The sequence below is a fragment of the Salarias fasciatus genome, chromosome 14, assembly GCF_902148845.1.
Source record: "Salarias fasciatus chromosome 14, fSalaFa1.1, whole genome shotgun sequence".
NCBI lineage: Eukaryota > Metazoa > Chordata > Actinopteri > Blenniiformes > Blenniidae > Salarias > Salarias fasciatus.
The window spans coordinates 7,865,201-7,890,576 of record NC_043758.1 but is presented as its reverse complement, the minus strand read 5'-3'; the positions used below and the strand labels follow the sequence as shown (position 1 = coordinate 7,890,576).

At 41.1% G+C, this 25,376-nt stretch overlaps 1 protein-coding gene across 1 annotated transcript in view; it reads left to right on the top strand.

Annotated features, from left to right (window-relative positions):
- Positions 1-25,376, top strand: part of dync2h1 (dynein cytoplasmic 2 heavy chain 1) — a 115,755-nt gene that overhangs the window by 27,544 nt on the left and 62,835 nt on the right. The window contains exons 51-78 of the mRNA XM_030108001.1: positions 185-287; positions 2,416-2,580; positions 2,770-2,894; positions 3,051-3,299; positions 3,579-3,687; positions 4,084-4,197; positions 4,789-4,931; positions 5,161-5,242; positions 5,505-5,653; positions 6,226-6,363; positions 7,437-7,550; positions 7,696-7,856; positions 8,188-8,311; positions 8,469-8,590; positions 9,546-9,632; positions 10,074-10,200; positions 11,311-11,452; positions 12,028-12,137; positions 12,398-12,418; positions 13,403-13,501; positions 13,785-13,908; positions 15,276-15,439; positions 15,593-15,712; positions 17,152-17,286; positions 19,169-19,312; positions 22,379-22,468; positions 25,122-25,187; positions 25,297-25,347. Coding sequence (XP_029963861.1) covers positions 185-287; positions 2,416-2,580; positions 2,770-2,894; positions 3,051-3,299; positions 3,579-3,687; positions 4,084-4,197; positions 4,789-4,931; positions 5,161-5,242; positions 5,505-5,653; positions 6,226-6,363; positions 7,437-7,550; positions 7,696-7,856; positions 8,188-8,311; positions 8,469-8,590; positions 9,546-9,632; positions 10,074-10,200; positions 11,311-11,452; positions 12,028-12,137; positions 12,398-12,418; positions 13,403-13,501; positions 13,785-13,908; positions 15,276-15,439; positions 15,593-15,712; positions 17,152-17,286; positions 19,169-19,312; positions 22,379-22,468; positions 25,122-25,187; positions 25,297-25,347 — 3,378 coding nt within the window. The remainder of the gene's footprint in view (positions 1-184; positions 288-2,415; positions 2,581-2,769; positions 2,895-3,050; positions 3,300-3,578; positions 3,688-4,083; positions 4,198-4,788; positions 4,932-5,160; positions 5,243-5,504; positions 5,654-6,225; positions 6,364-7,436; positions 7,551-7,695; positions 7,857-8,187; positions 8,312-8,468; positions 8,591-9,545; positions 9,633-10,073; positions 10,201-11,310; positions 11,453-12,027; positions 12,138-12,397; positions 12,419-13,402; positions 13,502-13,784; positions 13,909-15,275; positions 15,440-15,592; positions 15,713-17,151; positions 17,287-19,168; positions 19,313-22,378; positions 22,469-25,121; positions 25,188-25,296; positions 25,348-25,376) is intronic.

Below are 25,376 nucleotides of genomic sequence, written 5' to 3'. Positions count from 1 at the left end.
ATGAATGATGTGAAAAAAACCTTGCAGATTATCAACTTATCTGTTGTAAACATGGATTCAACTAATCTTTACACTTCATCTCGCAGTATGATAACACACATGGATTGGATTTAGAGTTTTAATATTTCTTGATTTAAAAGGATTTATTTACTCGGATTTATTGCTGCTGTTTCTCTCTTCCCAGGTGAAAGCCAAGCTCACTGTGGACGATCACAGCCACTACCTCTTTACCCCCTCTATTCTCACAGAGTGGGTACTCAGCTTGCTGCGATACGACCTGACTGCAGGTAAACACTCTGACATGCAAGAAGACTTTTGAACACTCTTTTGCTAAAGCTAGGGTTAATGAAATGAGCAGTTAGTTTATACCATCTCTCTCTCTGAAAAAAAAGAAAAAAAAGAAATGGTCTCTCCAATTGATTGGCAAATGGAAAGTTCTGTAACATTATAAAAGAAAAACTGAACACTGGAAAAACAAACACAGCCAGGCAACAATAAAACAGAAAATCACTGCCTCCAGAGTCCAGATGAGTGTCTGATACTGCTCTCGTTAGGACTGTTTCAAGCCTCTAAAATCAGCCTTCAGTTTGGAAGTAGCTTTGTTTCACATTTTGAAAGCAAAAAGTTAGATTTAATGGTCCATCATTTTTCTACCTGCACCCTTATTTCCCCATTAAAAAAAAAAAAAAAAAGCAAAAGCTTCATGTTGGATTATTAACTCGGTTTGGATGCCAGAATCAGGAAGACAGTAGCAGATGGTTTGGTTTCCTGTCGGGATGTTTTCAGCTCAGAGCTTCTCTCTCCAGTTCTCACCTGTTTTCTCCAGTTTTTTTTTTACACTCTCTCCTCTCCTCCTCTGTCCTGCTTCCCCTCAACTCCACTCTGTCACTTGTCTGTCTCTTCCTCTTTTATCATCCTCTCCCTCTGCTGTCCTTTCATCTCTCCCTCTGTCACTCTTTCTCTCCCTCTGCAATGTGTTCCTGCTGTGATAGTGAGTCCAATCATTTATTTTAATTAAACACGTCAACGGACAAACTTCTCTTTTCCCATGCTCATCATTTTTTGACTCACTCCTGACTTGTTCCTTTCTTTCCTCCCTCTTTGCGGCTTACCTTGTTCTTGGTATGTAAAAAAAAAAACTTCTTCCTTCATGTTTTTTCCGTGACTGTGCTGAATGTGAGGAAGCATGATCACACTCATCTTTTATTAAAACTTACGTACGTTTCCTAACTGAAACGCTTCGTGGTTTTTCTAATCCTAATGAAGAGCTTTGATTAATGAGGTGGGATTCTTTACACAGATGAGCAGCGAGGTGATTCTACTTGCTGTTAAAATATCTGCTTCTTTCTGTTTTCAAGCTATGTGATGGTTACATGTATGTGACGTTCAAAATAACAGTAATCACTATCAGTATCATTATAGGTGCCCCCCCAAAATAAATAAATAAATAATAAAATTCATCAGAGTAGCTTAGCATGGTTGTAGTACTTTCTAATTTTTAATATATCACTGAAAATCCCTTCAGTGTTGGACCAGGAATCTGTCTGTCTTGTCCGTGATGCACTTTCTTTTTGGGTTGCATGACTTGGTTTTGTTTATTTTTAGGGATTTTAGTACATTTATTCACTCCCTGGAAGACACCTTCACCGTTCAGAATCCTTACAGAAATACCCACCTGGTTCTTGATAATAATATTGATAATATTACCAGTACCAGTAGTAGTATTAGTCATAATATTATTCCAAATATAAGATGACCACTATATATTGAGTTATATATCAAGGTTCAGATTTGAAGCTTTTAATATTTTTTGAAAATATTGGGACACAGCTGCATGGTTGGACACGAATTAAGCATATTTGCCAAACTTCATGAACGTTAACTGGTTACATATCATTTATATATTGTCCTCAGTCTTGTACAAATCTCATGCTTAGTTTATGCCTGCTCTTCCATTTTTCCTGTACTTTCTCTGCTATTCAAAGCATTCAAGATGCAGAATTTAAGAGGCTTTGAATGCCTTGTTAGGAGCGCCTGGCACCTTCAGCTGGCTTTTCACAGAGTCACCTGGCACACATACTTAATGCTTCATCATGTTCTTGTTTCTTTCTATTAGACCACCACACTGTTTCAGCCCACCTTGCATTCCAGCTGTTCAAAACAAAGTGCACTATTTGTTGAAGGTTGCTGTTTTTTTTTTAAGTGCCACCTAAATTTTGAAGTTGAAATACAGCAACAAATCGACTTTCTTATCTTTCTCATCTTATCTTACTTCAGCACAAAGGCAAATGCTGAATGTAGAGCTTGTTGTCAAATAGGATTCAATCAGAATCTGCAAAATTTGTGTAATGTGTAAAATATTGTCAACTTTGTGTTACTTATTTACTTATTCCTGCTTTTCATGTCCCTTTGCAGCCCAATCTAACGTGACAGACAGCGTGCTGGAGGTGGTGGCATACGAGGCCAGGAGGCTGTTCAGAGACCGGCTAGTTTCCTCCAAAGACCTTCACACCTTCGATAACATCCTGTCTTCCATCATACGGGGGGACTGGAGCTCCGATGCCCTGGACAATATGACCGGTGTGATATAGATTTAAGGAAACTGAGCAGGATAAATTCCATTCCATATTGACTGTTTTTTGTCACTAATGCATCGATCTTTAGTCAGTTTGACACTTTTAAATCGCTTGAATCAATTTGTGTAAACTTGTGTTTGTCATCTGATATGCACTCGTAGATGAAAATGAAATGCTTTGTTCCAATCTGCAGATGGGTTCTATGTGACTTGGGGCTCCTCTGAAGGGGCCGTCATGGCTCCAGGTCTGTCTCTGCCTCCTCATGGGAAACAACTTGGACGGCTGAATTCTGCTGACCTGAAACAGGTTATACAAAAGGTATGTGATGACTAACTGTATGTTTATGACTGTTAAGTATGGTCATGCAGTTCAAATATTCTTCCCTTCAGCTGTGTTTCTGTCTGAGTTTTTCACTTTCATGTTACTTGCTGGCATTTGCAGTTTGCCTCATCACCTCCTCTTCCCTTCCTCTAGGGAGTAGCGCTGTACAGCCGTGATAACAAGGAGCTGGATCTCCTCCTGTTCTGGGAAGTGTGTGACTTTGTGTCCCGGGCGGATCGAGTCCTGAGCCGACCTGGTGGCTCTCTGCTTCTGGCCGGGCGCAGCGGCGTGGGCCGGCACACGGCCACATGCCTGGTGTCACACATGCATGGATACACAGTGTTCACGCCCAAAATCTCCCGCGGTTATTCTCTTAAACATTTCAACAATGACCTCAAGACGGTAAGAGCTGCTCGCCTCGAAGATTTTTTTCAGCCTTTAACGGCTCACATTGTGCTGAGCGTGCTGCTTTTTTGCCAAATGTTCTTAGAGATAATCACATTATACCTGGAGGTTGTTCAGTTTTGCTCTTCAAGTGATTTTTGTGAGTGTTTTTGCAATGAAAGATTTCCTGTTTTAGGACACTTTCACATTGAACTAAACAGAAAAAAGAAATGCTTAAGGCAGTTTGGCGTCTGTGTGTCTTAATATTCAGTACATGTTGTGTCTGTCAATGCCCAGGTGATGCAGCTGGCAGGTCTGGATGGACAGCAGGTGCTGTTACTCCTGGAAGACTATCAGTTTGTCCATCCAGCCTTCCTAGAGATGGTGAACAGTCTGCTGTCGTCAGGTGTGTCTTGTGTCACTTCTCTCTCTTTCACAAGTCAAAACGAGCATTTCTCGGAAGCAAATGTCTAAATATTGATTGGATCTGTATTTCATGCCATTTTGTCCAATTTAATGTTCAGAGGCTTTGGTCTGTCTGCGGGTGAAGTCTGATCACGACACGCACACACACACACACACACACACACACACACACACACACACACACACACACACACACACACTCGAAAATTCACAATTTACAGTCACCATGTAAAGTCAAACACGCTGTTGGACTCTAAGAGGAAACTGGAGACGACCCCACAGATTAAAAAAATCATATGAGGCCGTCAAGAAAGGTTACAGTTTTTATTGAGGTCACTTGAAATGTGTGTGTGTGCGTGTGTGTGTTCTGTTTCAGGTGAGGTTCCAGGTCTGTATTCTCCAGAGGAACTGGAACCGCTACTCTCCTCCCTGAAAGATGCTGCATCTCAGGATGGATTTACTGGACCACTCTACAACTATTTCTCCTACAGTCAGTGCGACAGACAGAGACAGCATTTTCATGTTTATTTATTTCTTTGTTTTGTTTCTTTAAAGGGCTTCGTGCACAATGATGAGCATTGTTTCAAACGCGCAAAAACTAAACGGAGAGGCTATTTTTCATCTGCAGTCCCCAGGCAGATGTCAGAAAGTTTCTGTGGTCTCCTTGTCTGGGTCTTCTTTATGCTGCATTATGTGCTTTTCTCACAACTCTTCAACAGCATGAGTCATTTCTTTTCACAGATTATTCTCTCCTCTCCCATGTGATGCTATTTGACTACATTCTTCTGCACCCCTGCTGTGCGGTAGTCTGTGTGCTGCAGAAAGGCAGTGTCACTATGAGGCTGAAGTTGCTGCTGAAGATTTGAATCAATAGCTCCATTATTGTCCAAGTAAACCCACTAAAGAGCTCCCTGCTCGCTGTCACCGCTCCCCTAAGGAGGTGAAAGTTAAAGTGGGCAGTGTCAGTGACAGAAAAAAGCCCTTCTCATCATGTTATCAGACTTTTTTCCCCCTCAGGTTTTGATGAATTTCCCCTCTGGTGCTCAGCTCTGAGCCTGTGATTTTTTTCTGTCCCACGCAGGAATCCAGCAGAATCTCCACATTGTTTTGATCATGGACTGCTCCAACACCAACTTCACGATCAACTGTGAGAGCAACCCAGCTTTCTACCGCAAATGCTCCGTCCAGTGGATGGAAGGATGGTCAGAAAGCAGCATGAAGAAGGTCAATGGAAAACACAATGCAGTTACACCCCATTGTTAATTTGCTCAAGATCCAACGACATGCCTTCATAATGCTGGCATAACAGAGGAAATTGCTAATTTGTCACAGCAAACACTTTAAAAAGAAAGATCACAGCATTATTTTTTAGAAAGGCAGATGAGACTGGAAAGAAACACACTTTTATGTTTTCAGTCGAAATTTGATGTCTTGTTTGTGTCTGTGTTGTTAGATTCCTGAGCTGCTTCTGGCAAAGACAGAACAAGGAGGTGAGGAAAATGAAAGAGAAAAGGGCTGTGAAAGGACAAGCTCAGGTAAGCACACAATGATGTTAGGATAGAACTATGTTTGACTTTTCATTTCCATTCAAAATAATGACATATTTGGATTGAAAATGCAGTGAAGTGAATTCATAAATTAGTTTTTGTGTTCTGCACTGTGCTGATAATTCAGAGGCTTTTTTTCCTGGGTACAATTTTTTTTTTTTTTTTTAAATTTAGTGTCAAATATATTGAGAAGAAATAATGTCTTTCGAGCAGTTGATACATACAAACATACATGCTCTCCTCCCAGCAGGAGACCTGTGCCGCTCGTTCCTGATGGTCCACGAGTCGTGCAGAGAACACGGCGCTACACCAAGTCAGTACATGTCCTTTCTTCATGTTTACACGGCGTTATACAGTCGGAAGCAGAACCAGCTCACAACCAGACAGCAGCATCTACAGGTAAACCATCAGCTGTGCGACACAGTGCATAATCATACAGAAATGTGATGTTTTAAACCAGTATGTTCAGTTGGAAGCTTTTGTTAGAGAATGTATTTAAAAAAAAAAAAAAAATCTGTATTTGTTTCAAAATGTAAAGTATGGCACTTTAAAAGATTTCAGGGTTGTTACATCCAGACATGACAAAATTTAATTGTTGAAATGAAAGTAGTAATTATTAATTTGCCTGCATTACACTACTGTTTTTCCACTGTCTTTCGTGTATGATGCACAGACATACATTCAAGAATACATGATCTATATTAAAACCAAAACCACAGAGAATTCACCATCCATTGCTTAAAAATTCATCTCAACAGGATAACAATGTATCTAATCAGGATAGATTTTTAGTGCAATTATGTGATAATCTAATGATCAACAATAAAAAATATGGTGACCTGATAATAAAGGGTTAGTCCCCTGAAGTGACTTAAAAAAACAGGCCTTTTGTTTACAATTGTTTGTGTATATCCAGTGATGCAGCGCTATATTTCATCTCGCTCATCGTATCGATTGACTCGTGTCTGCAGGCTGGCGTGTCCAAACTGAATGAAGCTAAAGCATTAGTTGATGATTTGAAGAGGCGGGCGGCGGAGCAGAGCGCACTGCTGAAGACTAAGCAACAGGAGGCAGATTCTGCCCTGCAGGAAATCACCACCTCCATGCAGGTGTGTCTGTCTGCTGCTTACGGCCATGTGGATGCTTGTTATTCCATTTGTGTTGCTGTTACAGTGGCAGAGAGGACGGCAGTCTGCAGGGTGGCGTGTCCCATCCAAACTTCTTTTCCTCTCCCCACTGTGAAGCCACTGTTTGCTTTTTGTTTTTTTGTTTTTTTGCATGTGCGTACACATGCACATTTGTTTGTTGTGCGCCTGTTTTCTGTCCCCTGATAGCAGAGATTCCATTTCCTCCCGCTGGCTCAGTCTGGATGATGGATGGATTGATGTGTGGGAGCGGAAAGACAAAGTTGAATTCTGTTCATTAGCTATGGTTAGCTGTGTTTCACTGTGCGTTTAGAGTCAGATGGAGAGGAGGGGCGATTTCGGAATTAAGAGCAAGCAGGAAAAAAGAAAAGAAAAAGCTGTCTGCGGAGTCAGTTTGCAGAGCGATAATTAACTAGTCTGATCCCCTCGTTGCGGAGCAGCTAAGTTTCCTGGGGGGATGGAAGCAGCAGGGAAGAAGAGAAATGAGGAGGAGTAGGACAGTCAGATGAAGGAGAAACAAACTTGTAGAAGAGCGATTGAATCCTGAATTTGGAGGGAAAGGGACTCTTGTGGAGGAAGAAAGGAATGTGTGCACTGTATAGCAAGGGGTCAAGTCTTGACATTGAGAATTGGAAGGATGGGGAGAAAGTCAATGACGAGATTAGGTTTTGGATGAAGATGTGATGTGATAAGGAGAATAGATTTCAGGGATAGAGAAGTCAAAGAGAGGAAGTGTGGGAAACCGATGATGTCAAATAGTCCTTTCTTTTCCCTCTTTTCATCCTGAACGTGTTTCATTCAGACTTTTCCTACAGCAAATCTTTGATCTCTACCCAGCATCATGAACTGCTTCTGTCTAAAAGCCTATCCGTATTTGCAATGTACCCGGTTTTATTTTTGAACTTAAGTGACTCGATTACAAGAAAAGTAAGTTCTGACAAGATGTTTTCACAATGAGAGAACTGGGAGGATTTTGCCCCTCAGTTCTCACGCTTCACAGAGATATAACATGATTTTCTTGGGTGGGGTCTGCACAGAATGCCAGTGACCAGAAGACAGAGATGGAAAAAATAAAAGGGAAAATGGCTCAAGAAGTGTCCAAGATTGAAGAGAGAAAAGCCAAAATCGATGACGAGCTGAAGGAAGTACAGGTGAGATTTCAGACTGATTCATATCATCTGTGTGACGCTTTTTTATCAGTTACTTCAAAACAGCCCTTCCATACTTTTAATTCTAGATATATATATTTTTTAAACTCCTGTGTTGTTCTCTTCCCTCCCCCTCGGTGGCCTCCAGCCTTTAGTGGATGAAGCAAAGCGTGCAGTTGGAAACATCAAGCCCGAAGCTCTGTCTGAGATCCGCTCCCTCCGCATGCCCCCCGACGTCATCCGAGACATCCTGGAGGGGGTGCTGAGGCTGATGGGCATCTTCGACACGTCCTGGGTCAGCATGAAGAGGTGAGACGGGGCCGGATGGCAAGGATGAAGGAGAAGAGCAGACCGAAAAATAATCATAGACATCTTGATAGATTAATAGACTCTCTTGGAAGGATCCTCAAATACCTTCTGGGTGACAGAAAAAAAAAAACAGGTGTGAAAAAAAAGTGGATGGGATGATTACACCCTCTGATAATAGGAAAAAAATGTTATATCTTCATCCAACCAGTCATTTCTATTTGTGACCTTCTGATTGTGAACTGATTCGAACAGTTTCTGGACTTTCTTCATTCTATATTTGTCTATCAGATGCTATTTTCTTATTCTTTCATTTTCCTGCTTCTCCCTGCAGCTTCCTGGCTAAGCGTGGCGTGAGGGAGGAAATCGCCACATTTGAAGCCAGAAACATCGCCCCTGAGATTCGTGAGAGCGTCGAAGAGCTGCTCAGCAGGAACAAGGCCTCCTTTGACCCCAAGGTCAGCCAGCAGTGGCTTCAGAATGAGAATTAGATGCTTTGTTGGTGGATATTATTCAACCCGTGATGATATATATTCTGTTTGTGTCTGAAGATTGTGCCTCGTTTCCTGTAGCGCAACTGTTTTTTAACTTGTGATGCGGCTGGTTTATGAACAGAATGCGAAGCGAGCGAGTGCTGCAGCTGCTCCTCTGGCCGCCTGGGTCAAAGCCAACGTCCAGTACTCGTTTGTCCTCGAGAGGATCGAGCCACTGGAAAGAGAGCAAGCCGGGCTCATGGAGTAGGAACACACACACATAGATACACACACACACAGCTTTTATTCTCACTGTGGTCGTTGTTATAAATGATGAATGTTAAAATGTTTAAATGTTGATTATGGCTGCAGAATATATTGCGAATGAGTCATGATCTCAGTGTCAACATGCAGAAGATTGAGAGCATGTTTAATATTCACTGAAGTTATAGAAAGTTTTCCAGAGAAGATCACAACAAGGACAAGATTCTTTGTAGATCTGGTCATTTCAAACATTACAGCATCGTTATATCATACCTGATGGCCACAAGAAAGAAGTCAGAAACGCACAAAAAAAAAGGATCATTAATGTCTTAAATGCTGCTGGTTGAAACAAGCATGTGGTGATAAAAACCAAAACCTTTCACAGCTGATTTATTAGGGGCCAGCAATAGATCACTGTCATTTAATGAAAGAATGTCCCCAAAGCACAACAACATGGACATTATGATTTACATTTAAACAATATTTTTAGTTTCTAATAAGTGTGTGATTTTGAGTTCAATCTGTGTGTTTTTCTACTGATATATTCAAACTCTTTACCTGCGAGTGTAGTTTGCATACTTTGAATCTCCCATGATCAAAAGTTCATTTACATGATCTTTAGCATCAGATAATCAAATCACTGTGACCATAATCAATCAGAGGCACAGTATATCCTACATTATCTGATGCCTGAGTGTCAACCTATGTATCCAACCAATAGCCAACTTGAAAACAATCCCAAAAGAAATACTACGATCTTCATGCAGTATATCAGAAAAAAATGTGTCAAAAATTTTTAGGTTTAAGGTTTATGTATTATTAGTGTTGTTGTTACCCTAACAATAGATTACTGTGGTATCACTTTTCTGAGGATGAACATACAGTAGCTGCACTCTGCATGATCAAAATAGAGGGAAACATTTTTTCATGTTTTTTTCCCACCTTCTGTGTCCAGAAACCTCAGAAAAACTGAAAATCGGAAGAATAAACTGGAAGACCAGCTGAACTCTGTTGGAGCCAAAGTCAACGAGTTGAAAGAGAAGTATGACACACACACACACACACACACACACACACACACACACACACACACACACACACACACACACACACACACACGACTGATATAAACAGTCAATACCGCCTGAAGGTTTGGTGACACTTTTTGAGCTGCCTGTTCTGACCGGTTCAGAATAGAAGGGTTTTTTACTCTCAGCTCTAATGATTTTGTTTAATGAGATGATGAGGAACAATCTATCAAAAGATATACCGTTGAAGTTTAGCGTCTTCCATATTCATTTTCACACCGCAAGTCTGACTGATCTTCCCTGGTCGTTGCGTTGCTCTTCGACTTCTCTCTTCCCTTTTCAAACTCTCCCCACCTCACTCAGCATTATACAAACACAAGTCCAGAGTCCAGTGATTCTCTTGACGCATTAAGATGCTTTGGCGTTTTTTTTTTTTTTTTCTCCTCCCCACTCAGGTTTCAGTGTCACACTGCAGAGGCGGCCAAGTTGGAAGCTGAAGTGTCAAAAGCTCAGGACACGATCACTGCTGCCCAGCAGCTCATATCGCAACTGGACGGGGAACACACACGGTGGAATGCACAGGTAGTTTGACGTATGAGTGTGTTGATATGTGTATCGGTCAGGGAAGTTACACACACTTAGCCTAAAAAAGGGTTCATTTACTGTGTAAGAGCAACAGGAGTCTTGACAGGTGTGTGTGTGTGTGTGTGTGTGTGTGTGTGTGTGTGTGTGTGTGTGTGTGTGTGTGTGTGTGTGTGTGTGTGTGTGTGTGTGTGTGTGAGAGAGAGACGGGGGGGGGGATGGATCCCGCTGTCTTGGGTCCCTTCTGGCTGTTTTTACTCCTCTCCGCAGCATCTGTCTGCAACCTTAATTAAAACACTCAATCTCTCGCTGACACACTCACTCGCACATACGCCCTGACTCTCAGCGCCTCCCTCAAGGCCCGCGCCAGAGAGCCCGTTTACTCTCCACTCACGTATTTCCACACACTCTCACGTCGTCACGTCCACACACACACGCTCTCATAGCGAGTTCCTCACTCTTTTGCACACTCTACAGTAGCTGTGGATCACTATTTGGAAATGCCACTAAGCTCTTTAAGCATTTCAAGGGAAAGGAGAGCTACACAGACGGGTGTAAACAACCCTGAATATGTATTGCAGGAATAGATGCGTGTGTTCGAGTGGTGGGATGTTTGACAGTAATAGCACCGTGGATTACAAGATCCTGAAAAATCTGCTGCCTCAGAGATGTGGATGTTCATAAGACCATAATAGTACAGTTTAAGAGTATGAAAAAACACACCAATTAATCTGAATGAACCACAGAACAGAGGGAGAACATGCAGACTCCACACAGGGTCCCTGAAGCCCGGACGCAAACCCCTGAGTTTGTGTGTAGGATAGCAGCAGGATTTCAAGTGCAGATGCTTCCTTATTTTGTTTGTGTTGGGTGAAACATTTAAGATACAAACCACATTACGTTTTGCCATAATGTGTTAACAGCTCGTACTGTTTACCTTTATCTTCTGCTCTTTCTCTTATTTTGTCATCATACTTCATATTTTATCTTCTGTCCTCTAATCTTCAACGTGACCTGCCCTCTCTTGTCTTTACTTCATTATTCCACCTGTCTGACCGCTTCTGTCTGTACCGATTTTGTTTTTTCTCTGTTTCTTTTTCCGCTTTTCAGATGTCGGAGATAAAGAATGAGCTTGATACGCTCCCCGTCAGGGCCTTGCTCGCTGCAGCCTTCATCACATATCTGTCTGCAGCTTCTGAAGATCGTAGAAGACACTGTCTGAAAGCATGGATGGCTCACTCTGGGCTACAGAGTAAATATATATTATTGCTACATTAAACACACAAGCATATGCCAATTTCTTTACTAAAAAGCTCACACAAACAGCCTCTCGCACACATATCACCCTGTGCTGGGTTTTTTACAAATACACTTGCATGTTCATGAGCCTAACGAAATGATTGCTGGTTAAATAATTCTCAAAGTGGAGAGGATAATAGACCTTGATCATCATCTGGTTAATTAAAATACCAACAGTGCAATTGTGACGTTCAGTTTTTTTTAATCTTATGCATAAACTGAGCATACAATTCACAATTTCTTTGCTCTTCTACTGGCATAATTTATTATATTCATGAGCCAGGCTGCAATATATGAAGGATAAATATACCAATTCTTATCTAATTATTATATCATGCCACAATCAGGAGACCCTGTTCTGTATCTGCAGGCTTAGGAAGTGGCTGAAGCGTAACGTGATGCGTTCAGGTGCCCAGACAGGGATTTGATGTCATTTTGTTTTGCCTCGAAACTCCAGCGACTGAGGTGTGACTAAGATTTACAGTTATTTTAATGAGCGATGTTGCATTTGTGTTGTGCTTGATTCAGAGTTTGACCTGCGATCGTTCCTGTGCTCGGAGAGTGAACAGCTGATCTGGAAGAGTCAAGGGCTCCCATCCGATGATCTCTCCATGGAGAACGCTCTGGTTATACTGCAGGTAAGCTTTGAAATATTTAAAACCAACTTTTTGAAAAATTCTTTACCTCTTCCCATCTAACGTTTGCATGACTAAAGCACGGACCTTTCCAGCATGTTTGTTTTGTGCATTTTGTCCACTAAAAATAAAAAAACAAAGTAGAGTATGAACTTCACATTGACCTGCAGCGTGCACCAGCAATGTTCCTTCTGTTGTCACTCATCTCTCCTCCATGTGCCCATAATGTGTTTGTGTGTTATTTTCATCATTGCTGCCATCAGATCAATGCACTGAAGTTACAGGTACGTCGTTCCATCATTCACCCTTTAATTACTTTAATGTAGCCGTTTATTCCTCCTCCTATCGCTGCCTTTGTTGTTTGTTGTTTTCAACTTTTGAAAACTTTGATCTCATTTCGGAAACTTGTACGACATCCGACCAACACTTGTGTTCACTCAAACAGTAAAAAGCAAAACCGAAGTGACGTCAGTATGAATGAGTGTAATTCTGACTTTAGGATTCCTATTCCACTTACAAAAGTAAGTATGATCAAACAGGGCTAATACAACCCTGAGTGACTTGATTTGAGATTTCGCTTTCATGGGAGAAACTTACCTACCCAGCACAAGCACAAATAATATTTCTGTTAAAGTGGAGTGTGAAATGAATGTGTGGTATTGTTGTTCTGTTGGGCCTCTCACATTTTATTTCTGCAATCTGCCTTCAATTCAAAACTCAGCTGTCTGCATATCGAGTTGCCCCGTGTCTCCAGAATGTTCATAAGCCGAGTTGACGTTCTGGTGCGAACATTTTATTCTTCGATCACAGTTTTGTTCATACGCAGCATTAGGAAGTGAAAACCCAGGTGATGCTGTTAAAGGTTATCAGAGACTTTTGCATCAGATGGTGTTAATTTGATTGGCGTGATTTGTCTATATCTAATCTACAGATGTTTAGTAGCTAACTTTTATCAAAAGAAACTGCTTTATAAAGGATTTAGAAGTTGGAAGATGCAGTCTGGGGCCAGTTTCAGAAAGAGACGCCTCAAGCACGGGACCATGAAATAGAGTAGTTCATAATGAAAAGAGGGTGGCGGAGTTCACTTCCCTCTGCCTGGCGTTGTAGTGATGGTGGTCGATAAGCATGACAGCACAAGGACAGGACGGAAGCACGAACGCACGCACACGCACACGTCCGCTTTCCTCGGTGTAGGTGAGACGCTCTCGGAATAGATCCTTCCCCGGCTCCACCTGAATCTCTGCTCCATCTCATTGTTCTGCACTCAGAGTGTCGCTTGTCCGTTCCTGATCGATCCATCATCCCGAGCCACAGAGTGGTTATGCACGCATCTCAAGCAGCACAGACTAGAAGTCATCAACCAACAGGTAAGCACATTCTGACGTGCACGGCAGCGCTGCAGGCTTTGGATCCTCATTTTCACACACATGCGCACTGGTGATATGACTTGCTGAGTCAGCGATCTGTCAGACGAGTAACTTTCATGTCTGCAGGAGCCTGTAAACCGATTCCTGTGTACCGTTCCTTTGAAGAGTCTCTACCACAGCATCGATTGATTCTTTCTTTCTTTTGAATCCAGGTCTCTGTGTTCACAAGTGCAAGGTTATCAATGTTTTGCTCTCTCTGCTTTATGTGTGTGTACGTCTCCAGGATAGTAACTTCATGACGTCTCTGGAGCTGGCAGTCAGATTTGGGAAAACCCTCATAATCCAGGAGATGGATGGAGTTGAACCTGTGCTCTATCCGCTGCTGAGGAGGGACCTGATTGCACAGGGTACTCACACAAGCTCACAAGCAGCACTTTCATGCAACGTCAGGAGTAAATTCATGGATCGTTTGGCCAGTGCAGAGTTGCCAACCATTTCTTTGTTGACCCATTTTCTAAAACTCCTTGACAGGGTGACAGTGTACTTATCTACTCCTTGGTAAAGGTGGATGTAGGATCATGTCTGACTCTCACACATTGCAAAGCATTATGGGATTGATCCTCTGGTTTACCAGATGTTGCTGTTGGTGCAAGTAAAGCCGCATACCAACCTCATCTTTTCATTCTGTGTTCTTGTAAATGGAATAACCTTGAGCTCTGAATCATGATTGAGTGATTATGTGAACACAGCTAAAAATCTGTCTTCGTGTTTTTAATGATTTCATTTCATGGACTTGAATGTAATTTATTTCTCATTTTTCACAAATTTAAGAGGTCCATACTGTAGTAATAACATAGTAAAGTCACCAAAACCACATTCAGACCTCTTCCTCTGTCCTCTTCCTCTTCTAGTCAGTGTATCAGCAATCCAGTCATGAAGAGGAGTTTCCAAAAAGTATTGAGTGCGCTCTGCGGGGGACCTTTAAAAAGGACATAAAAAAAAAAGTCTGGACAAAGATGATGCTAGGGAAAAAAAAAAAAAAAAAAAAAAGGAGGAACAAATTAAGTTTGTCGCAGTAACTGTGCTGTCTTTTCATATCCGTCTTTGGCACATTAAGAAAAACGCTTCTGTCAGTTCGCTTCTCTTATTTTTTCCAAGCGCATAAATAAAAGGTGTGGTAGTTACTCAGTCGGCGTTCCTTCGTTTAGTCTCCAGAAAATGCCCGTTCTTTGTTCCTTGCATTTTTTAAGGTGTTTACTTGCAGAGAGACAGAACAGATTAGACTCTGCCTTCACGTGTATGCATGAGAACCCAGGACTTTCTTTCCAGCATCGTGCTGTCATATTCTCCTGTCTACAATTGAACTTTCTTCCCTGGTTATATACATATGTAAGCAGAGATATTTAGAATGTCTGGATGGAGGTAATTACATAGCAATCACATACATGTAATCTGCAGTTGTAAATATACCTGTGAAAGTGTGGGTGTTTCATAAGACTGTGAGTCATCCAGGGAGAGGTGGTGGTGAAGCTGAACTGATAAGAGAAATTATGTGAAAAGGAAAGTTAAGCACTTAAAAGTGATGTTGAACATATTCTGTGGGGAAAAAAGCTGCACAAAGACTCCGACGATACTGCAATGCAGACATCTAGAAGAAAGGTGGTAGAGAAGGAAGTTAAAGGATAAAACACAGGGATATGGAGATAATTTTATCGTTAGAGAGTGGTGTTGCACGGTATGTTAGGAGTCTCTTCTTGATGTGCACAACCTGCAGGTCCTCGATACGTGGTGCAAATAGGAGACAAAGTCATCGATTACAATGAGGACTTCCGTCTCTTCCTGGCGACCCGGAATCCCAGCCCCTTCATCCCTCCTGACGCCGTTTCAGTGGTCACAGAGGTCAACTTCACCACCACCAGGGCGGGCTTGAGAGGGCAGGTAAAGCGTTTAACTCACACTCAGTCACATAACAGACTTCCTTCCACACTCAAACAGTAAACACTGCTAAAAGGAAGTTCGCTCCACTGATTATTCTTGATTTCTTTTACCGTGGGGTGACTCTGTCTCTCCACTCGCCTGTTTGTGTTTCAGCTGCTGGCCTTGACCATCCAGCAGGAAAAGCCAGAACTGGAGACTGAGAAAACAAGGCTTCTTCAACAAGAGGAAGACAAGAAAATTCAGCTGGCTCAGTTGGAAGATTCACTGTTGGAGGTAAAGATGGAGGCATTCAGCCTATATTGAGAAAGCAAGAAATTCATCCTCCTTAGGATTCGGATTGCTCGTCCCCCCCCCTCCCTTTGCACTGCAGACCTTTTCGCGGACTCTTTCTCCCTGAGGAGGGTGCTGTAGACAGAGAGACTGTGATCAGACCAAATGAGAAGAGTTGCCACTGCTGTGATCAGAGTGTCTCCCTCAAACATGGCCAAATGAGTCTGAGGAGGATACTGCCAAAACCAGGCGCTTTGATGCTGGGCGGGGCTGTGCTTCTGTTGTTGAGAAACATTTTTTTTTTCCTCTCTTTAACCAGACAGTTATGGAACCACTATTCAACAGTAACAGTAGATTTGGATTGACCTAAGCATATACTGACACCTTGGTTTATTTATTTTGTTTTCATATCCAGTAACTACATTGACAACTCTAAGTTTTTTTGTTGCAAAAAAAAAAAGCGAAGAAGATAGGATTAAAAATTTAACAAAAATAACTACAGGAAGTGACAAAGTCACCAACTTTTTTCAAACTTTTTCTCTTGTTGAAAAAAAGTAGTTTGTGGAGTTTCACACCCATGGTAATAAACATTTTCTTTGATCATCACTTGAATGTTTATTCAAAAACATGGCCTAATTGTTGCAGTGGTTCCCACCTGGGAGCTGAAAAAAACACTTGTGGGAGGCTCAGAGACCAACATGGGGGCTTAAAGGCTGGGTTAGGTTGTTCAAATTAGATTAACACATCACAAAAATAAACTTAACCATATGAAGTGTAGAATCTGAAGTGCCAACTGGTTTTTCCTGGTTCCTGCTTTTGAAAGTGGGCGTGTCTTCCAGCATGGTTCCACTGGAACGTTGAGAAATCAGAGATCATCAGCTTTTTTTTTTCTTTTCGAGACAATCCATGGCTGGAAGTAAAAAAGGAACAACTTGATAAGGACTGAATGAATATAAACATACACATTGCCCTTCTTTATGATGGACACAATGACACATTTAACTTAATGGCCATTTCTTCGGACTCACGGATTCAGTGAAAGTTGGACACAAACACGGATAATGCCAGGAGCAGGAAGTCAGCGCTTCAGCACTAGACACGTAATTACTCTTGAATTGTAAGAGCATTTTCAACTTGACATTTCCATGCTCTACTGCTTTCTCATCTATTTTACTTGAATTTATTTGAATAAATTGTATCACTTCATTTGAGAGAATAGATTCAACGGGATGGAGTCGGAGAGTCGTGACACATGGTGAATGCTTAAATAAGAAAATCTGTTTTTCTTGCAACTTTCATCAAATTAGCAACCTCAGCCAATTCACACACCTGCAAACACACACACAGTCTCGACATTTGAATAGCTCACTTTTCTTCTTCTCCTCTCTCTTACTTATTTATTGTCTACCAACTACTCTATCTTTGTGTTTTTTTTTTGTCAGACCCTGGCCACAGCTCAGGGTAATATTCTGGAAAACAGTGAGCTGATAGACAGTCTGAACCAGACCAAAGCGAGCAGCGCTCTCATCCAGGAGTCCCTCCAGGAATCACACCGGCTGCAGGCATCCCTGGATCAGGTATTCTTCATCCCTCACACATGTGTGCACACACATACACACACACACACACTCTCGTGTGCACGTAAAATGAATTTAGAAGTGTTACCTTAATCAAAACTTTGACATGTCTCGTGTGTCTCACCATTTAAAAACACTTATTGAACAAAAGCTTCCTCATGATGCAATGAGCAGCGTGCATCATCTTCTTCACTCTGTGCAAAACCTAAATTCCCAAATAATCTTCAGACTCATTGTAGAATGTATGATTTGAAATGACACCTGCATTACTTCTAAAAGTTAACGTGCATTGCAATTTGTTCTCACATTAAAGCTCGTGTGCGGAGTTTTGAAAGAGAGAGGTTTTTTTAATCCAACGTCTCGAGTTTCCGCCCTCCCTCTGCTTTCGTGAGCGACCAAGCCACGCCCCTTTAATTGTGCTCGCGCATTATCTGTGGGGTAAAAATGAGAGCCTCCGACTCCTACAGCATCCTACATGTTTAGCTGTTTACGGTGGCTGTTCAGCAGACCGTGGATATATCCGAGGTAAGCGTAAAGTCTCTCTGGCCGCGCACACACGTTGATTGACAGCATGACAAGGCGGACGCTTGAAATCTATTGGCTGAAGCTGACCGGCACTTTTTCGGATAACATGGGGGTCTATGAGACGAAGGCGGAGCTCATAAATAAATATTTATATTGCTTTATGCTGATATTATAGTATCGAACCAGACTGACACATTTAAGCTCTGTTAAAAAATGATACATACATTGGAAAGAACGGACACGAGTTTTAATGGCAATTAGTTATTTTTGATTCAAAACACTTAACTGTGTTTCAGCTGAAGTGTAAAGATGTTGACATGTAATTTAAGACATGTTTTTTTTTCAAGCCAACAAACTTCTATATTATTGATATTTCTTAAATGCAAACTTAATTATGTCAAAGCTGTTTAGTTTTTTCTTCATAATTTTGTGCAAGTCATGAAAATCATAAATGCCCCTGAATAGAATCTAGAGATATTAGGGAAAAAAAATTGCAAGATGGAAATGTGTTCTTGTTTTTTGTAACCAGAGGCCTTATTGATCAAAATACAAGTTGAGTTTTTTTTTTGTAATTTGTTTTGAAATAATTGACAAATCAACACACTTTTCAAAATCCAATTATTCTAAATGTAACTACATACTCTTATCTTTTCTAATCTGGAAAAAAGAAAATACAAAACACCAGTTCTTAAATACTTTCTATAAAGCTCAAGAAAAGGGGAGATAATATGAAAAAAAAAAACGAAAACAAACAAAAACCACAATGGAAACTGATGCCGAACCCGTTGTTGATGTTTTGCATAATCTTTGGAATAAAGCAGAGTCACCTTCAGATGTGCTCATATTGACATTGAAAATTGTAGGATTTCATCTTAAAGTTACTGTGATCGTTGACATTAACTTCACGGTCACTTACTGCAACTAATGTCAGGAGGTCCAGATGTGCAGCAGGTGTTGTGAGGCTGCAGAGGCATTACATAACCATCCTGTAGGGTGCAGTGTTACACCAGATCTCATTTTATCCTTTTCTCTCACGTTTTTTTTCTATTTTTCATTTGTTGTTTTTTCTGTTTTTATTTCTATATTCATCATTTGCACCCTTTCCCCTCACATTTCCTTCACATCTCATCTCCTGCCATCTTCCCTTATGTCTTTTATCACAATCCATCTGGAATTAAAATACACTTTTCTTTGGTTTTCTTACTAATTGTTCTCTTCCCTCTGACTATCCAAGTTTCTTACATTCCATGTGAATCTCTTAAAACATGTGTCTTTAGTGGGCTTTTCTTCTGCTTAAAAAAAAAAAAAGACACAACTTACGGTTATTTTAATGTCAGTGTTTCTGTTTTAATTTCAGGAGCGGGATGCTTACCTGCCTCTTGCCGAGAGCGCCAGCAAGATGTACTTTGTCATCACAGACCTGTCGAAAATCAACAACATGTACCGTTTCAGCCTTGCCGCCTTCCTGCGCCTCTTCCAGCGAGCTCTGCAGGCCAAGAAGGTGATTCGGTTTTCTTTTTTCATTCATTGCCACTGTTTTAATGCTAAATGTTGATGCTTTGCTCTCACTTATGAGTCTTCAGAAATCCCTGATGGGCTTGACGCTTTTGTCTGCTTAGAAGTTGTTAACATTAGATTTCACATACCAAAGAAAACTCAGAATAAAAGTCTTTCTAAAATCTACAACAGACCTGAAAACTCCCCTAGGTCAGAGTGGAGAAGATGTCCACAGACATTCTTTTGGAGGCGTTCTGGACAGAACGCGAAGGAAACAAGGTCGTAAAACCACTGAAGTAGAATATAAATGTGCATTTGTATCATTGGATTTCACTGTGCAAACAGGGAATTTACCCGCCCCTCCCAATTTGCTCCTCACGGTCTTTCCCAAAATGGCAGACTGGCTTAAAAAAAGCTTTATGTTTAGATGTGGCACTTGCTCATGGATCACTTTTGTTTTGAAAGAAACATAATCCATTGAAGAAAATCCATTCTGGATGGTGCAGATAATTGTTCAAGTTTTAATGCAGGACAGCTCAACCCGCTCACAGTTAAAACATTGTTGCCTGAAGTTGCCACAGATATTTCAATTGCCTACTAATTTCCAGACAGTGCGACCCGTGGCAAACTAAGCAGCCTAAAAAAACACGACACTCAATAAATGATTTCACGTTTTCCTATAGTGAGTTTATCTCATTCTGACCTGCACAGCTGGAGAGCACTGAGGACTGTCTGTCACCGCTGTTGTCCATCTGAGCCCTAAACACTGTGTGATAACCAGGGTACACACACACACACACACACACACACACACACACACACACACACACACGCATACACACACTCATACAGAGGCTGAGTTGAGAGATGGAGCAGTAATTCCCCAAATCCTGTGTGGGTTGTTACAGCCAGTGCTGCCATCCAAGAATGTCACCATGCGGCAGCTGGTCACCACTGTTACGTGTGTGTGTGTGTGTGTGTGTGTGTAGATATGTGTGTAGGTAGATCCGTCCGCTGTTTATGGTCAGAAAGGTGCACTGACTCATGCACTTTCACTCCCCCGCTGCCTTTTATTTGTTGTATTGAATGGACAACTACAATTTTCCATGGTCTACAGATGTTTCCAGAGATCTGGAAAAGGATTTTATCCTCCAAATGCTGACGGCGACAACTCCTATTCACTCATACACGCAGACTCACACAAACATGTTATGTTTCTATGCTTGATATGAACATTATATTAACTTAAAATGCAAACATTTACTGTATGGTGCTGTGTGCGGATGCTTAACTTTTATGGAATTATTTTATTTCAACGTCCTAAAAACAGTAGGGGTGTCCTCAGATAGTCAACGATTCGACGATTCGTTCGAAGGGGCCTGATTCGACTACCAATCACGCAGTCGAAGCATAGAAAAAAATGTGGTTATTAAAGGAGGACCATTCCATTACAGCTGTATGGGGGTGCTGAATGACTGATTCTACATAGAATTGCTTGGTTTTTTTTCCAAATAAACATGATATAAAGCCTATTTGATATACATGTTAGCCTATCAAATATACTGTGGAAAAATGTACTTGTACTTTTATTCAATACTCTATCTATTTAGTGTTTGTGAATCAACCACCATGGTGAGTGGCACAATCCGATTTTGCGCAGAGCTCCATCTCAGAGCAGCATCTCGGTGGTGATTTGGCTGAACTTTAAAAGGCTCACAAAGTCGGAAAAAAAACAGAACTTCAGACCAAGTCAAAGATGATCCAAAAAAAAAGTCAAATGCAAGTTGTGTCCTTTCATATCACTTCACAACAACATGGCTTTCTGCCTTAAACGGGTCAGTAGCCAGATAATTCTGTTGCTAAAAGACGGTTCTGTTGCTCATTTCTCATTTTTAATGCTGACTTTTATTTCGTTTGATTGTAATATTTTAGGTTATTATTATATTATTATTTTATTTATCTAAAAGGCTAATTCTATTTAATTTAGTGTTTGTTTTTGCATGGATGCTGCGCTGCGAAACGACCCGACACAGTGCAATTAAGCCTATTTCATTTAATTTGAGCAGATAATGTGAGAAGTTGTTTAGCCAAAAAATGTGATCTTATCTGCAGAGATTATAGATATAAATAAATGACATGCTTTAGCCCGTTTGTTAGAAGAGGGTTTGGTTCTGGTCATTTGAACTATACTTCATTTGTTTGATGTTTAGAGTTACCGACACTTTGTTCCAGTCTGTATTTCAGTGTGCAGGAAAAAAATAAGTGTTGTTTTACCTGCCTGCGCTGTTTTTTTTTTCATTGTTTTTGGGGGTTTTTTTTGTTTGTTTTGTTTTGTTTAATTTTTTTATTATTAGTGCAATCAGGGCCGACTGTAGGCATAGGCGCCCATGAGCACCGCTCTGCACTGTGCTGCGCTCCGACACCTGTGTAGGCACACTTCATTCCCCCCCCCCGCCCGCCCGCTCCTCCAAACAAGATGAAAGATTCGACTATCAGTCGACTATTGGCAGATTCGGACGAATCAGATTCGACTATAGAAATCCTTAGTCGGGGACACCTCTAAAAAACAGCAACTGACTGAGATTCATGTTAGAGATTCTGGAGGACAGATGAAATCCACATGAAATGTAAATACGGAGGAGACAAACAGAACCCATATGGGATTTCTCTCTCTTGCCCCTTCCCTCAGTTGTCTTTGTGCGTCTGATTATCATGCTCTAATAGTCCCAGTTTCTCTTGTGACATAGGAGTTTCTTCGCTTCCCTGTCTCATGAGTTTACTGCTGTACAGTCCTGCTGCTGTCCCTCACTCTGTGGTTCAATCTCCCTGTTGTCTTTGTGTAAGGGAAAAAAACATGCCTGTATTTCAAAAAGAACACACACACACACACACACACACACACACACCGCTGTGTGACAGAAACAAGGGATGTGTCAGAATAACAATGTTACTATTTATCTTTTAATTGCTGCTTTTAACTTTGCTCTAAATACAGGTAAATTTTAACTGAAGCTCAGCACGTTCTTTGTCAAACTAAACTAAATGTAACTATTATTTCTGAACTTTTCAGGAAGAAGAAAACACTGAAGCCAGGATTGCTGCTCTGGAAACCAAATTGAAGAATATGGTGTATGAGTATGTCTGCCGGTCCCTTTTCAAGGTAACATGAATAAATACCTTCATCACTGTAATGATTGATTCAGATATTAAAAGGTTAAGAAGGAAAATGAGATATTTCGCTCAAAATTATACAAATGAAAACACAATCATGTGACTCTGTATTCAGTCCTGCAGTGATGCTTCTGATGCTAACGCATTAATTGACCGTCAAATATTGAACAACACAGCAATCACTGCATCGAGCAGTGCAGCCCAGGGCAAATGTGATTTCTGTGTGTGGGCGTGTGTGTTGTGTGTGTGTGTGTGTGTTGCCCCTATGGTAATAGCAGTGTGAAGCGAAGTGAGAGTTGCTGTTAACTGCTGATCCCATCTCAAGGCTATCTGCTCTGCAGCCATACACCAGTACATGCAGGCAGCTGCAGCCCAGTTATTAGCAGAGGGGAAGCATTGGACTCCTTTATCAGTGCTTCTGTCAACACCTCTTTTGTGCTGCAAAAGAGATAACTTTAAAAGGAAAAGGAGAGAGGTGGGAGAGGAGGCCAGTGAAGGCGGTTAATGAGCAAGAGAGGATAGAAATGAAGGAAATGAGAGAACAAAAGAGCAAACAAGAGAGGGGAAAGCAGCCACAGGCATGTTATTTCGGACATGTCTATTTTCAGTGGCATCGCGAGGTGCCGTGATTAGTGAGTGTTCATGGTAAGTTTCACCACCGAATGATTCGGCTCAATAGCGTATTGACTTGACAGTTTTTAGAAACCCTCAGTGTGGAAGAATCAGCTGGGATTTTTCTGAAAAAAGCAAAACGACAACAACAACAAAAATTTTAAAAACATGACATATGGGATCGTTGTTTTGCTGTAACTTGCTGAAGCCTGTTTTGTATTGTGCCTCACTCCTCCCACACTTTGAAACCCCCCGGTCCTAAAGTACTGGCTCTCTGTGATACAAATGCACTAAAATGATTCACTTAAACCTACTTTGTTTTTTGTTTTTTTTTTTGTTTATCATGTCTAGTTTTGTGTTTTAGTCCTAAGCTTTCATCACAGGAAAACACAAAGCTGTGCAGCCGCTGAGAGCAGGACCAAATAAGTACACTTAGAGCTGCGCCTGACTGTGGAAAAGCCAGAAGCCCGTCGTGCTACTCTGAAAATGCAATAACAGATATTGTGATTGTCACAGTGTTCTGGTGTGAGTGTGGGTGTTGTTTAAGCAGCTTGACTCATAAATATCAGGGGTCGGGAGGTTTGTTGTTGAAGGATGCCATATAGCTCTACCCTGTGTTTGGAAATACTAGATTAAACAAGTATTTATACCAGCGAGGGGAGCAACAGCTCTTGTCCCCGAATCTTACTCTGGTTGGTTAAAATCTCTTTTGAGGACTGTAGTCATGTTACGTCATTATTAAGGGATAATTCTCCATTTTTTTTAATTGCATTATTGCAGCCACTGTGTCAGGAAAAAGGTGTTTTCCATAGATCACTGTTTCACTGATGCACCTGATTTTTCAGGAGCAGTTCGTGCATCTGGTGGAACTGATTGTTGCTCCTGTGAATAGCCAGAGTGATTAGATTTCCACAGTCATTTAACACTTTGCGACTATACAAACCACGGCACTGAGACAGATAACTGCCTTGCATGCTAATTGCAATGTGGTTGTCCTTGCCACCCAGTTGTTAAGCACATGTAATTAGATTTTCATATTCATGTGTGATGCTACTGAAGTGGTGTGAATGCATTTTACTGTGAGTGACAAAAGGTGCACAATTGGTTATTATGGTGGTATTGTCACTGAAAGAATAAGAGCAGATAATCGACCTCAACATCTTCTGGGAGGGACTGAACGATGATTTCTGAAAAGCAAAGGTATTTATTTTGATTTTGGAAAAAGGGTACCTGGTTCATTCACTTACAAGTGTGTTGGTTTAGAAAGTGATGCAAGAAATGGGCAACCAGCATGTAACATCTAATCGAATGAGACATGTTTGGTGTGTGGCGTGAGAGCACAGCTTCACAGCAAAGTGTGGCAAACTTCTTTAAGCTATTGCCTCTTTTAAGCAATATTTGGCCATTTTTAAGAATGTCATTGACTCCATGTGATTTACGACTTGGCAAACCTTTGAATTAAGTTGTGGCTACACAACGCTTAACAGTGATTTAAATGAACCCGGATGTGGCTCGATGTTGTATCCAGTATGTATTGTATGTCCTTAGGAATTTTATTTGAATCTTGCCTGATGTCTCAGCGGCCCTGTGTCTTGTTGCCTGAGCGTTTATTTCATGTTGAACTGAATAGTTTTCATTGGTAAAAAGGTTTCCACACTATCACGGAGGCTTTGCATGCTTATTTTGACACAGACTTCATCCTTCTATCCTTGACACAACCAACCTGAGCTGTTAGGATTAAAGGCCTTGTTCAGCTGTGACATGTTTCCATCCTTATCCAAGAGGATTTTGATCTTATTTACACTGTATTACCATCAGAATAGAAGTGAGATGTGCACAACAGCAAAGTGTTTAGCGATGCTGCAGCTGCCGGTGCCGTGCTTTTGGTCAAGCTGAACCAGTTGCTTAAGGTGGGTTCAAAAGGCAGACTGAGCTCCACATCATGAGACAGGACTCTCTTTACACAGACTGTAAGATTTCTTACCTTTACTTAATCAGATTTTATTCTTCCCGTCTAATCTCTTCCTTAGGCTGACCAGCTCATGTTTGCCATCCACTTTGTGAAAGGGATGCACCCTGAACTCTTCCAAGAGAATGTGAGTACATTTGTTTGTATTTGAAGTATTTCATAATTAGTTTTGGAAAAGAAAAACCCCAATTTTTACTTTGTAGAAACTCAAAACAAATTGTACTGCTTCTTTGTAGGAATGGGATGTGTTCACTGGATCAATCGTCGGGGAAATGTTCAAGAAAGAGGTGAAAATGCTGCCTTTTATCTTGGAGCA